This window comes from Borostomias antarcticus (assembly GCF_949987555.1).
Source record: "Borostomias antarcticus genome assembly, chromosome: 31".
Classification (NCBI taxonomy): domain Eukaryota; kingdom Metazoa; phylum Chordata; class Actinopteri; order Stomiiformes; family Stomiidae; genus Borostomias; species Borostomias antarcticus.
Window position 1 is genome coordinate 3,049,807 of NC_140264.1, and position 14,424 is coordinate 3,064,230.

Here is a 14,424-nt window from a genome sequence, read left to right on the forward strand (position 1 = left end):
GTCTAACGGCTAAGAACATTTATAAAGCAATAAATTACATTAAATTGCATTTTCAGAGTAAGAAAGGCTAAAAGACATCATAGGAGAGACATGGCAAACACTGGTGTATGTCTGTGTGTGCGTGAGTGTGAATGTGCCTGGGCCCAGATAGAGGCGAATATAATAATCGAATATAATATCGGAAAATATTAAAGAGAGAAGGTCGAATATCATTTCTGAACTCAGTTGACAGCCACAGAGCCACAAAATGCATTCATGGGCCTCTGTGCTCTCAGTCGTACTTGAGTACAACTCATTTCATAACTTTCTCCTTCCTCTTCTGGGTTTTGTTTAAGTTGTGTGTCTGACACTACTGAGTGAAGAAACCAGGCACTTCCCTTTTCCACCCCAATCCCACAACTCTCACATCCCCTGCAACTCATTGGGACAATTGCTCAACTTCCTGCTTGGAAGAGCACAGCTCAGCGGAACACTCCGGAACGCTCTCCTCACAAGGTCACATGTAGGGTCTGGTCCCTCTCCTCACAAGGTCACATGTAGGGTCTGGTCCCTCTCCTCACAAGGTCACATGTAGGGTCTGGTCCCTCTCCTCACAAGGTCACATGTAGGGTCTGGTCCCTCTCCTCACAAGGTCACTATCTCTCTCTCTCTCCCTCTACTTGTGAATCACTGGTAAAAGATAAACGCACACACACACAAACATAGATAATTACAAATATGTAGAAGGTTTGGATTCCATTCTTAGACAGGTACGTCTATTTACATGTTGTTGTTCTCAGAGAGATTCAGACATTTGAAGAGACAACCTTGAATCTGCAGCAGTCAGGTGAGAATCCTACATTAATACAGTCAATATATGACACTGTATCATTTACATCATAGACATTCCTTCCAACACTAAGATCAGGTCAGAGACTAGTGTTAGCACATCTGCTAAATGTCTACATGTAAATGTGTCTGCTTGTTATGATCACACCCAGAAAACTTACCACGTTTGCAACGGTATGCAAGTCGTCGTTAATACAGGATTGTCCCGTAATGAAAAAATGCACTTTCAATACTGATTCAATAGAAGACAGGAGGATTGGCTGATGGCCGTGGGGCAGAACCAGTAGAAGACAGGAAACCAGTCTGGACCCGTATAGAGAGGTCATGTGAGGGCATCGGCACAGAGATCTGAAGCTAGTAGTGACTTGTTGTGGATTTAGCTGCTCTACAGTGCAAGAGGGTGAGTGTGTGTGTGTGTGTGTGTGTGTGTGTGTGTGTGTGTGTGTGTGTGTGTGTGTGTGTGTGTGTCTGTGCGCGCGTTGTAACGCGCTCTGCCCGTTCCCGTTCATGGAGCACGTTCCCGTTTGGGCTCATGAATATGTATACCTGTTAGTCCGGTGTCCGCCTCCTACCAATGGGAAGTAGGTATAGCTAGCCGGGAAATTGAAAGATGGAGTCAGTCGTATGGTAGCGAAAAGGGTGTGCACAGAGCCTTACCTTCGTCTGACGAACGAGAGTCCTAACCCGGAACCCCAGTCGATTTCGCGGTGGATTGTAGCCTCGTGAACGGGAGGAAGCCTACGGAAGGTTTATGTTCCACATACCTCATTGGAATACTATTTTGGAGGATCATTGTTTATTCCTTCGGTGGATTTCGAGGGGGGAGACACGGGCCGTTGCCGGCTCCTCCGGTCTTCCGCATTCGAGGGAAAAAGGGGGGGGTGACGTCATCCGCAACCTAACTTTAAGTGAGTTTGATCCGTTTATTTCTTTGTGCGGTGGCTCTGATTGTAGGATTTACCGTTTTGGGCCGGGATTGATCTCTGCCGCACTTGTGGAATACTCAGGGTGTTTGTGCGTGGGTGAACGGATGGACCCACGAATAGCGCTGTGATTGTATTTTTGAACTGTGACTATTCTACTGTTGTTTACCACGCCAGAGTGGACTGGATAAAGGATTTCCGTGTGGTGCGATATTCAAGGACTTGGGGGTGGTGCCACCTGCTGGTGGAATCTTGGGACATTGTTTGCACTGTTGGACTTCTGGGACATTGCCCCTGCTGGTGGGAGTTGGATTGTGTCTCAGTTGTTGCCGGGTGTGGGTCAGAATATATGTATGAAACGTGTGCCATGGTGTTTATGTGTTATTCTTTATAAGCTTGCTGAGGGTTCATGTGAAGTACATACATGCATCCTGTGTAATAGCCTGGGACTCAGACAAACTATAAATATTGCCAGGGTTCCCCTGCCCTGGCTGGCGCCCAACTAATCACGTTTGAGGAACAGACCGTTACAGCGTGCGTGCGCGTGCGTGCTTAGTCAGTTGTGAAAATCATTTCCTTGTTCTCAGAGAGATTCAGACAGTTGACGAGACAACCTTGAATCTACAGGAGTCAGGTGAGAATCCTACATTTCTACACTAAATTTGTACACTACACTACAAGTGTACTACACTACACTAAAAAGATCAGATCACACACAAATGGGTTTCAAATGAGAAAAAGACCCTGCATCATCAGTGGGCTGCCTCTTGCTATAATGATGGTCTAAGTGACATATTCACACAGACTAGTGGAAGTCTGATCCTACACACACACACACACACACACACACAAATGTAGCATTACGTAACGTGTTTTTGCCTCCAAAGCGTGTTTATACGAGTGTAATGACACTCCTTGCCAGAGAGTTGAAGAAACAACCTTGTTTCTGCAGCAGACGTGAGAATCTTAAATATTTGCATATATACACATATACTGGTATATCTATTTTGTTGAACATTGTTTCTGGACCGTTCTTAGTTCAGTACACCCCTGTGTGTGTTCTTGGTTGAACAGAACTCAGATCAGATGCTAGAATGGTGTAGCAGGAAGTCTGCTGAGCGTTTCATTACCAGAAGTCAGTTTTAGTATTTAGAATAATGATTCATATGGAGGTAGATCCTATGAGACTACGTGTGGAAGAATACAACCATTTCATCCCACTGGATACAATTATTTACATTTGAACATGTTCTAAATGAATGGTACATGTGTTGGTCAGTAAATGTTTGTGTATAATGCTTTGTAAACGTCATGAATATGCAGAGAAAGGAAGCTGGTGTGACATTGTGGATAGTTACATTTGCATTAGAAAGTTCTATTGGAATTAGAATGTGTTGTTGAGTGACAGTAAACAGGAAGTATGTCTCTCTCTCTCTCTCTCTCTCTCTCTCTCTCTCTCTCTCTCTCCTTGTGTGTTGTAAAAGACACATGCACACACCCACATAGATAACTATGTAGGTCTGAAGTCCGTTCTTAGACAGGTGAGTCTATTTTTATGTAAATGATTTCCTTGTTCTCAGAAAGATTCAGACATTTGAAGAGACAACCTTGAATCTGCAGCAGTCAGGTGAGAATCCTGCATTTATATACACTAAATATTCACATGACAATATCATTTACATCATAGACATTCCTTCCTATACACTCTAAGATGTCAGAGACTAATGTGTTCACATCTGCTAAATGGCTGCATGTAAATGTCTCTGCTTGTTATGATCACACCCTGATTAAGGCACTATCTCCAAAAGAGAGAAGAGTGTGACTGTGTGTGTGTGTATTTGTGCTCTGTGTTTACTCTTTAGTGCTACTCTACAGCCAGCATAGCTTTAGAACAGAGTCTCTCTGCCTCTCTATCCTGGACTCACTCAGTGGAACTAGAAGTCACATGTTATGTTGACTAGATTTATGGACATCAGGGCTTCAGGGCTTTTTAAAACACCTGTGAATGTCTCTTACAGAAACCAGTCTGTTCAGAATCCAGTTAACTCTTGTCAGGTGAAGGAATTAGGCATAAGTGACAAACAAGTCAACTAAATTAAATGCATGGTGTAAGGACTGAGGAGATCAGACCATGGGGAGAAATACTTCCAAATATCGGAGTGAGGAGATGGACTCTCAACGGAGGACTGAACAGAGAAGAGAAAACATCATCATTTCCACAGCCCGCAGAAGAAGTCTGGAAGAGATAGAAAAGAGGGAGGTAGAGAAAAGAAAAGAGGGAGAGACAAAGAAGAAGAAACAAGATGGGAAGGCAAAAGAGAAGAGAAAAGCAGGGGGGAAGACAGAGGAGGACAACAGTGGAGCAGCATCTAATGACCAGAGAAACTCAAGGTGAGTTCAGTTGTTATCAGTCAGATTATATCTTGTTGATGTTGCCCCTGTGTTGCAGTACCAGAGTGTGAATATAGGGGGCAGTGTCAACATTGCTCCTGGGTTGTAGTACCAGGATGTGGATATAGGGGGCAGTGTCAACATTGCTCCTGGGTTGTAGTTCCAGGGTGTGGATAATCTTACCAGTCTCAGTATGCTCTCCTGTGAAATGTATCATTATCCGAATATTTTTAGGTGTTTAATGAAGTTTGATGCGTTGTGCATATTGAATTGTCATACGGATTTCTTATTAGCATGCTGTTCACAACAAGCATTCTTTGTAAATAGACGGGACGGGACGGCAGAACTGTTTTGTTTTTTTCTCACGTCAAAATGTTGCCCCCCCCCCTCTCAGAGGGTAAAATCGCCTATGCAACTATATACCACGTCTTTCCGTCTTTACAGCCAGCCACCCGTCGCTGTGTGTTGTGCCTTGAGGGAGAAAAGCGGTGGCTTGCTTGGGGAAACAGCGCCATCTGCTGTTGTGAATGTATAATTACATTTAAAAGTCTAGACCCCGAATATAAGACGACACCTTTTTTTCAGATGTTTTTCTAGGAAAAAAATATTGTCTTATATTCGGGACAATACGGTAATTTCTTTCTTTCATTTGTTCTCCTTCCTCAGGCCCTTCACCTCTCATGATGGACAGAGTGAGACAGAGAGGACAAGAGAAGACAGAGGTGAGGCTGTATTTCTGTACTGAGGTGGAACACTGGACATGTTTAGAAGTGCAAGCTACCAGTTTACCATTCTCTTCTCTCTCTGTGTGTTTGTGTGTATTTCTCTTCTCTAGAGGCAAAGTTTGTGGACACACATCGGTCTAAGCTCATTCAGAGGGTTGCTGAGGTGATGCCCATAGCAGATGAACTGCACCAGAAGGGTATGATCCCTGATGAGCTCTACTCTGACATCCAAGCAGCCCCGACCAGACAGAAGAAGATGAGGGAGCTGGACAACGCCTTAAAATCCGGGGGAGTCAAGGTCAAATCAGCCTTCTACAGGATCCTCCAGGAGAAAGAGCCTCATTTACTCCAGGACCTTGGTAAGCTCTGTTGTTAGATTATGTTTATTTAATCTTGTCACAATCAAATAAGTTGTGTTTCTTATTCTTATCTATAACTGCACCATAACAAAAATGAACTCCAAACTATCTAAGAGACAACATATGGAGAACCTACTGCACCGGAGCTCTACCAAGTTAGCCTGATAATCTATAGTAAACTGTGTGTGTGTGTGTGTGTACGCGAGCGCATGTGTGTGTGTAGTGTTTGTTCCACAACTTTACAACTCTACCCGTTGTGGAGGCTCAGAGAAAAGGTGAAACCTTCATCCCATGCTTCTGTCTGTGTGCTACAGTTGCACTGTTGTCCCCTTCAGAAGGTCATACTGCTACAAGAACACAATCATCCTTTATCATCCCTGAGGTTCTGTAGGATAGTATCATCCTTTATCATCCCTGAGGTTCTGTAGGATAGTATCATCCTTTATCATCCCTGAGGTTCTGTAGGACAGTATCGTCCTTTATCATCCCCGAGGTTCTGTAGGACAGTATCGTCCTTTATCATCCCTGAGGTTCTGTAGGACAGTATCGTCCTTTATCATCCCCGAGGTTCTGTAGGACAGTATCGTCCTGGTCTTGGACATCATGGGTCTTGTTTTTCCTTATCATTTCAGAAGGCGTAGCCAAGGCCACACCATGCAATGCCACCAAACAAAGGTGAGATATGAAAAATCAGGAGAATGTTTTTGTTAGAAGGGTCCATTGTGTTTCACAGATCTATACACTGCTACTGTATGCGGATTCTGCTTGTACTGGATGTTGTTTTATGCTTTTTATTCTTCATGTCTCACTCTACATTTTCACTTTCTCCCATTCTCCCCTGTGCTGAACCAAAAAAGAGTTAAAGACACACTTCAAGACAGTTTGAAGAAAAGTTTCAGATTCATGTTTGAGGGGACTACAGAAGACAGAAAAACTCTCCTCAACAGCATCTACACAGAGCTCTACATCACTGATGGAGAGAGTAAAGAGGTTAATACAGAACATGAGATCAGGCGGATTGAATCACTCCAAAAATCATCAGTTACTTCTATCAACTGTAATGACATCTTCAAACCCCGACCCAGACAAGAAGAACCCATCAGAACTCTGATGACGAAAGGCATGGCTGGTATAGGAAAGACAGTCTCAGTGCAGAAGTTCATCCTTGACTGGGCAGAAGGGAAAGCCAATCAGGATATAGATTTCATCTTTGTGCTTCCATTCAGAGAGCTGAATTTGATCCAGGATGAGCAGTACAGTCTGCATGACCTTCTGTGTTACTTTCACCCTGAACTTTCAGAGATAGCAGACGCAAGCATGTTTGCATCTTCTAAAGTTCTGTTAATCTTTGATGGTCTGGATGAGAGCAAACTTCCATTCAATTTCAGTCAGAACAAGAGGTTGAGGGATACCATGAAGACATCATCAGTGGACATGCTGCTGACAAACCTCATTGATGGAAATCTGCTTCCCTCTGCTCTCCTCTGGATAACCACACGACCTGCAGCAGCCAAACAGATTGAACGCAAGTGCATTGACCAGATGACTGAAGTACGAGGGTTCACAGACCAACAGAAGGAGGAGTATTTCCGTAAGAAATTCAGTGATGATGAGGAACTAGCCAACAAAATCATCGATCACATCAAGAAAAACAGAAGCCTCTACATCATGTGTTACATACCTATCATGTGTTACATCACTGCCAAGGTTCTAGCACCTATGCTGAGTAAAAACAAGAAAGGAGAGATCCCTACATCTCTGACTGAGATGTACATTCACTTCCTGATCACTCAAACAGGGGTGGCGCTTGGAAAGTATGAAGAGAGAAACGAGAAAGATCAGTCTAGACAGAAGATCCTGAAATCAAGAGACAGCGACATTCTGAAACTGGCCCAGCTGGCATTCCAACAGCTGCTGAAGGGAAATCTCATATTCTCAGAGGAGGAGCTGAAAAGGTGTGGAATTGATGTCAATGAAGCAGCAGTGGAAAGTGGATTGTGCACAGAAATCCTGAAAGAAGAGCATGGCCTGTATAAGAACAAGGTGTACTGCTTTGTGCACCTGAGCTTTCAGGAGTTCCTTGCTGCTGTCTATGTGTTCTACTGCTGTGTGAGAAACGACATCAGTTCACTGGAGTCTCTCCTGGAGAATGTGTCGACAGAGCTGCCCCTGCATGAGGTGCTGAAGAGAGTTGTGGATGAATCTCTACAGAGTGAGAATGGACATCTGGACCTGTTCCTCCGCTTCCTGCTTGGCATCTCACTGGAGTCCAACCAGACTCTCTTACAAGGCCTTCTGCCACAGACAGAGAGCAGCTCAGAGACTGTTGAGGAGATGAAGAAATACCTTAGGAAGCCAGATGTGGAGAACCTCTCACCTGAGAGGCAAGTCAATCTCTTCCTCTGCTTGACTGAGATGAAAGACAGTTCAGTACATGAGGACATTCACAAGTTCCTCATGTCACCAGATCGAGATGAACAAGCTCTCTCAGGAGATCACTGCTCAGCACTGGCCAACGCACTTCTGATGTCACAGGGTGTGCTGGATGAGATGGACCAGAGGAAATACAACATAGCCATGACAGTGCATAACAGACTGATCCCAGCTGTGAGGAAATGCAGAAGGGCAATGTAAGTATTGATGTCAAACTCACACACATCACACTAGTATGAATAACTCAGGCCTAATGTTGATGTTATTGCATGATGATAATTTAATTGTCCATGGTTTCGATGGTTTTTATATTGTTTTTTATGGATCTACAGACATGGTGTGATCATTTTAAAGGATAGTGTTTTTCAGCTCTGTTGCTTTTCTGGTCTGGAAATGTGTTTCCTCTAGACAGTAGGAAGGGAGTAGCTGAAGTAACATGAAACATACAGTAGGTCTGTGAAAGAGATAGAGATGGGATTTGAACCATGGCTGCCAAGAGACCTACAGTCAACAATCCTAACCACTACACCAAACTCCAGCTCATGAAGGACATGTTCTCTGTTTCTACAGACTGACTGACATGAAGCTCAGCCTTGAGGACTGTGAATCACTGGCCTCCACCCTCCAGACACCAGACTGTCCTCTGAGAGAGCTGCACCTGAAGAACATTAGTACCTTTGTAAAGACTATGCTGGATGATGATGATGATGATGAAGAAGATGCAGATGATGATGATGATGATGATGATGATGATGACGATGATGATGACCTGAGTGTTACTTTCGCTGCCATGAGAGGTCCACACTGTAAACTGGAGACACTGAGGTCAGTATCTACAGGAGTTTTTATAGGTGACAACCCTAAAATGGACACATGGTTGGACAGTCTGTTAGTCTCACATTGTCACTCTTAGAGCATGTTCATATGCAGTCTTTTTTCAGTTCAGTTGATTTTCTGGTGACTCACTGACCCTCAGATATATGGGACACACCAGGTGGGAGAGATGGGGAGAATATTTGAATGTTTTAATGTTTAACATACATTGTTACTATTGACTTGTTACTAACCATTTATGTGAATATTCAACTCAGCTGACTGATGCAGTATCACTAAACACACTCCCATCACATCTGTAGGGATTGTATATTTCAGTCAGGAAGACTAGTGTAATCGTTTTGAGGGACATGTTGTCAAAATAGTGAACATACTGTACTCTACTAACCAGGGTTAGAGCAGACTATAGTTCAGGGCATGTTTGTATGATGACTTTTTTCAGTTCAGTTAATTTTCTGGCCACTCACAGACCCTCGGATGTATTGGACACCGCAGGTGGGAGAGATGCTGAGATTATTTGAATGTCTAAATGGTTAACATACATTATTAATACTGTTAGCTTTTTAGTACAGTTGGGGGTAGTTAGAAATGATCCATCCCGCGGCATTTCACCATTGCGGTATTTGACAGGGAAATCCTGTTGGAAATCTCGTGGGATTTCAGACGGGTGTCATTTCATTTTAGTGATGCACCAAAGGGAGTGGGTTTGGTGACAGGAGACACACAGTAGAGAGAGAGAGATGGCATTTGAACCATTTCTGCCAAGATATCTACAGTCATCAGTCTTAACCACTACACCACACTCCAGCTCATGAAGGAAATGTTCTCTGTTTCTACAGACTGACTAACGTGGTTCTCAGCCAAGAGGAGGGTAAGTCACTGGCCTCCTCCCTCCAGTCACCAGACTGTCCCCTGAGAGAGCTGCACCTAGAGAGGGATAAATTGTTTGCTTATCATGACCTGAAGGTCCTCTGCTCTGCCCTGAGAGGTCCACACTGTAACCTGGAGACACTGAGGTCAGTACCCTTACAGGAGTCTTCACATGATGACACTAAAGTTGACACATGGCTGGACAGTCTGTTAGTCTCACATTGTCACTCTTAGAGCATGTTTGTATGCAATCTTTTTTCAGTTCAGTTGATTTTCTGATGACTCACTGACCCTCAGATATATTGGACACACCAGGTGGGAGATGGAGAGATTATTCAAGATTCAAGATCTGGTTATTTGCCATGTATATGGTTCACACATACCAGGAATATTTCAGTAAAATAATAATAAATAATAATAAAAGGGTTTATTAAACAAACAACCAAAATAGACAAGACACAAAATGCTCTCGAATACACACCCTATGAAGGGGAATAGACACACAAGGGTACGAGAGACAGAACAGGAAACAAAGCCCCCTTTTATCATCCCCTAGCTGGGCAAACCCCCCCCCCCCCCCACTGCTGCCCCCCAACCACAACTACAATACAGTACAAACCAGGGTCAGAGCAGACAATAGTTGAGGGAAGTTGAGTGTGGAAGTGCAAATGAGAATACATTTATTTTTCACTAATAGCAAATAACAACTATATAAGTAAAAAGAAAACATGCGACTCAGCAGATTCTATGTCTCCATGCAAACTCCACCATGTTACAAGCTGTTCTACAAACCTCTGTTCTACATAGCTTCTACAGTATAAAGCTGTTCTATAAGCACCTCACCTCAATGGAGATACAGTGGATCTCAGAAAGATATATAGATGGGATGTGAACCATGCTGCCAAGAGACCTACAGTTATCTGCCCTAACCACTACACCACACTCCAGCTCATGAAGGAAATGTTCTCTGTTTCTACACACTGACTAACGTGTGGCTCAACAAATGAGGCCTGTGAATCACTATTTAGTAATTTACGTTTCTCTGTGTAGACTAAATTCTCACTCTAGTCTGCTTGTTACTTAGCATATTGTCCTGTATTATCTCCTATTTAGGCTTGAAAACTGTTTCCTGACAGAGAACAGTTGTGAGGAGTTGGCTTCAACCCTCAGCTCAAACTCCCACCTGACAGAGCTGGACCTCAGTCACAATGACCTGCAGGACTCAGTAGTGAAGCTGCTCTCTGATGGACTGAAGAGTCCCAAATGTACACTGAAGATAATGAGGTCAGTTACAGTATATTACAAACATACTCCACCAATGAGAGAAAAATATGTTGAATAATTCCACAAATCAATGTATTCATGACAAAAAGGTAAACATTGATGTGTGGCTGTATTTGTTTGGCAAAGAATAGATTATTCAATTGCTCTTATGTCACTTGCTTGCTCATTTTACATCATGCTTCATACTGCTCACCAGCCGAGTGCAGCAGAGCTGTTGTAATATCCTGATGCCCTCTCTCTCTATAGGCTGTCTTTCTGTCGAGTCACAGAGGAAGGCTGTGCTGCTCTGGCTTCAGCACTCAGGTCAAACCCCTCCCACCTGAGAGAACTGGACCTGAGCTACAATCACCCAGGAGACTCAGGAGTGAAGCTGCTCTCTGATCCACTCTTAAGGCTGGAGAAACTCAAGTTAGTATCAATTACTAATGCACGTCTTTACCAATTATGCTTTATGAAATGTTGATCAGTCCAGTTACTGTTGTTATAACAGTTTTCAGATTGTCTGTATTTGTCATGTTGGTGTGAGTCAGGTCAGGTCCTGATAGAGTAGAGCTCCTGCTTCATCACTCTTCTAAGCAGTACTTCACACACAGACATGTTCTTATATTGAGTTATCACTGAGTCCTAGTTGTGTCTTGTCCAGACTGCTCTTCATACACATGCCATGTGTGTGTGTGTGTGTGTGTGTGTCACTCTTGCCCTGTCTCTTCCTCTGCCTCTCTCACAGTGTGGACCACAATGAAGAGATCTGGGTGAAACCACAGCTGCTTAAGAAGTGTAAGTTGTTGTTTTGAAGAGCTGTTTTGGTCAATGTACAAAACAATAACCTGAGGGAATCACATCCATCCATTGACTTGATATGTGGAAATGCTTGACCTCAATCTTTTGTTCAATTAAACTTTAACCTTATTCTTCCTAGATCATGTTCAATTCATATTTAATCTCTCTGAATATAGAGCTAGCTACAGGAGCTACCTAGGAACACACACACACACTCTCTCTCTCACACACACACACACACACACACACACACACACACACACACACACACACACACACACACACACACACACACACACTCTAACACAGGTTGTAATCCAGCCTTTCTCCTCTCATCTGTAGATGCCTGTGATCTCAGTCTGGACCCAAACACAGCACACAGAGAGCTCTCTCTGTCTGAGGACAACAGGAGGGTGGAGAGGGTTGAAGAGGATCAGCTGTATCCTGATCACCCAGAGAGGTTTGATGAACATGAACAGGTGCTGTGTAGAGAGGGTCTGACTGGACGCCATTACTGGGAGGTGGATATGAAGGGGAATATTGATTTAGGAGTGACATATAAGAGCATCAGCAGGAAGGGAGGCAGCGGTGCCTGTGTACTTGGAGCCAATGACAAATCCTGGGGTTTGTCGAAGTGGGAGAAGAAAGTCCATGTCTGGCACAATCAAGAACTGACTATTTTACCTGAGTGGTTACCTGTATCCAGCAGAGTAGGAGTTTTCCTGGACTGGTCAGCTGGCGTACTCTCCTTCTACAGCATCTCCTCTGACACAATGACCCACCTGTACACATTCCACACCACATTCACTGAGCCCCTCTACCCAGGGTTTGGGGTGAATAAGATGAACACCTCAGTGACCCTGTGCCAGGTAGAGTAGCCTCCCGTGTCCTGGAGGAACACCTTGGTCTCCATGGAAACACAGTTCTGTCCCCACACACCTGTGTGACATGATGGGGTGTGGTTGATTGTAACCATGACTACAGATACAGAGGTTGTCCCAGGTCAATGTTGACATTGATGACCCCACTGTGGTCATGAGGAGAGGAAGGGTTCTGCCCCTTTGACTGGACGTCCTTGTTCTGTTAGAGTGCTGCGCTGTAAAAGGACTTTCACTGTGAATAGCAGAAACTTGACTTGTTAAATCTATGATTGAGGTTGATCTAATGTGTGACGTCTGTAAATATGATATAATGTATGATATCTGAGAATATGTCAATTTGTTCAATGTTTGCATTGCATCATAAATTCAACACAACACTCCTGTTTTATAATGACACAATCTTTTGATTTCATGACTTGTTCAAGATGAATCATTGAGATACTGTTTATGGAAACAATGATCCTGCAGAATATATGTTTTAAGTCGTGCATAAATTGCTCGTCTATGTACAGTATGATTGTTGTTTTGCACACTGTGATAATAAAATGCTAAATCTTCGTATTAACATGAATTCATATTTCAACTCCCAAAGAGTATGTTTTTACTAGTGATATGAGATCTATTTTAGGTACTTACTGTCTGCGTGTGCGTGTGTGTGTGCGTGTGTGTGTGTGTGTGTGTGTGTGGTTGGAACTAAGTGTTTCTGGCTGGCCATATGGAAAGACAAGCTGCAGGTTGATACTCTAGCACCCAAGGAAAACATGTGCCCACGTGTGTGTGTGTGTTTGTGTGTGTGTGTGTGTGTGTTTGTGTGTGTGTGTGTGTGTGTGTGTGTGTGCCTGCTTGCACACCCTGCCACACACAAACACTAGAGAAGGAATCCTATGCTTCACTAGTTGGTGTCGAAGGTGGCGTCTACAGCTCAGCATCGGAAAGACAGTTGCAGCAGCATACCATCTAAGCACCAGAGAAGCAAAGAGGGAACTGGAGGTGCGTGTCGACAACAAACGCCTGGAGGTCCAGCAAGCTCCGAAGTACCTCGGTGTGCGTCTGGACCGGACCCTGACCTTCAGACAACATCTAGAAGAAGTCAAGGCCAAAGTTACATCTAGGGTTGCGCTGATCCGCCGCCTTGCGGGAATAACCTGGGGAGCATCCGCTAAGACTCTGCGAATATCGACCCAAGCTCTGGTCTTCTCTGCAGCGGAATACTGCGCCCCAGTCTGGTGCAGAAGCCCTCATACAAGCAAAGTTGACGTGGCTATAAACAGTGCCCTCCGAATAATTACTGGATGCCTGAAGCCTACCCCAGTGTCCCTCTTGCCAGTCCTCGCGGGAATAGCCCCGGCCGGCCTCCGACGGGAGGCTGCCACCCTCGCCCTGGCCAGGAAAGCAAAAAGATATGAGTGGCACATCCTGCACAACACCACAACAACAGCGGCTCCTCCAAGCAGACTCAAATCCCGCCACCCCTACAACAAGGCAGCGCAAGAGATGCTCAATTCCATCTCTGAGGACATCTCCAGAGATGCTTGGCTGGCAGCAGCTTGGAAGCAGGAGTGGCAGTCAGCAGGGCCCTCCCGCGTCCATCACTACATCTGGGACCCATGAGGTGGCGCCATAGGAGGAGACGACCTACCACGCCGGCAATGGACCACACTGAACCGCCTGCGAACTGGGGTTGGTCGTTTTAAAACATCGATGAAGAAGTGGGGCCTGGCAGACAGTGCGGCATGCGAGTGCGGTGACCCTGAACAGACAGCCGAACATATAATCACCACTTGCCCCTTGTACAGACCACCCTCGGAAGCCAGCCTCTTTGACCTAGGACCCGAGATGTTGGCATGGCTACACGACACCGAGTTGGACCTCTGACGTTACACGAAAGAAGAAGAAGACTAGTTGGTGTGTGTGTGGTTGACTGCTGCCGTCATGGTTACTCTTCTTGGTTTGCTAGGCTTGTGGGTCAGTGGTCATGTGACGTGACCAGGAAGTATGTAAATGTCTCTGCTTGTTATGATCACACCCTGATTAAGGCACTATCTCCAAAAGAGAGATGAGTGTGTGACTGTGTGTGTGTGTATTTGTGCTCTGTGTTTACTCTTTAGTGCTACTC

At 44.5% G+C, this 14,424-nt stretch overlaps 2 protein-coding genes across 2 annotated transcripts; both read left to right on the forward strand.

The window, feature by feature from the left end:
* Positions 1–2,680: 2,680 nt before the first annotated feature.
* LOC311327323 (uncharacterized protein) lies at positions 2,681–5,905 on the forward strand (the record flags this gene model as incomplete). The annotated part of the gene is made up of 6 exons (XM_084460355.1): positions 2,681–2,708; positions 3,332–3,378; positions 3,770–4,142; positions 4,809–4,864; positions 4,978–5,226; positions 5,859–5,905. Exons 3-6 carry the CDS (start codon positions 3,883–3,885, stop codon positions 5,903–5,905), a joined length of 612 nt encoding a protein of 203 aa, XP_084316481.1. The 5' UTR covers positions 2,681–2,708; positions 3,332–3,378; positions 3,770–3,882.
* A 323-nt stretch (positions 5,906–6,228) lies between these two features.
* On the forward strand, positions 6,229–12,735 carry LOC311327271 (protein NLRC3-like). Its single transcript, XM_084460304.1, has 7 exons — positions 6,229–7,856; positions 8,230–8,484; positions 9,333–9,509; positions 10,477–10,647; positions 10,894–11,055; positions 11,375–11,424; positions 11,770–12,735. Exons 1-7 carry the CDS (start codon positions 6,337–6,339, stop codon positions 12,303–12,305), a joined length of 2,871 nt encoding a protein of 956 aa, XP_084316430.1. The 5' UTR covers positions 6,229–6,336; the 3' UTR covers positions 12,306–12,735.
* Positions 12,736–14,424: the final 1,689 nt, after the last annotated feature.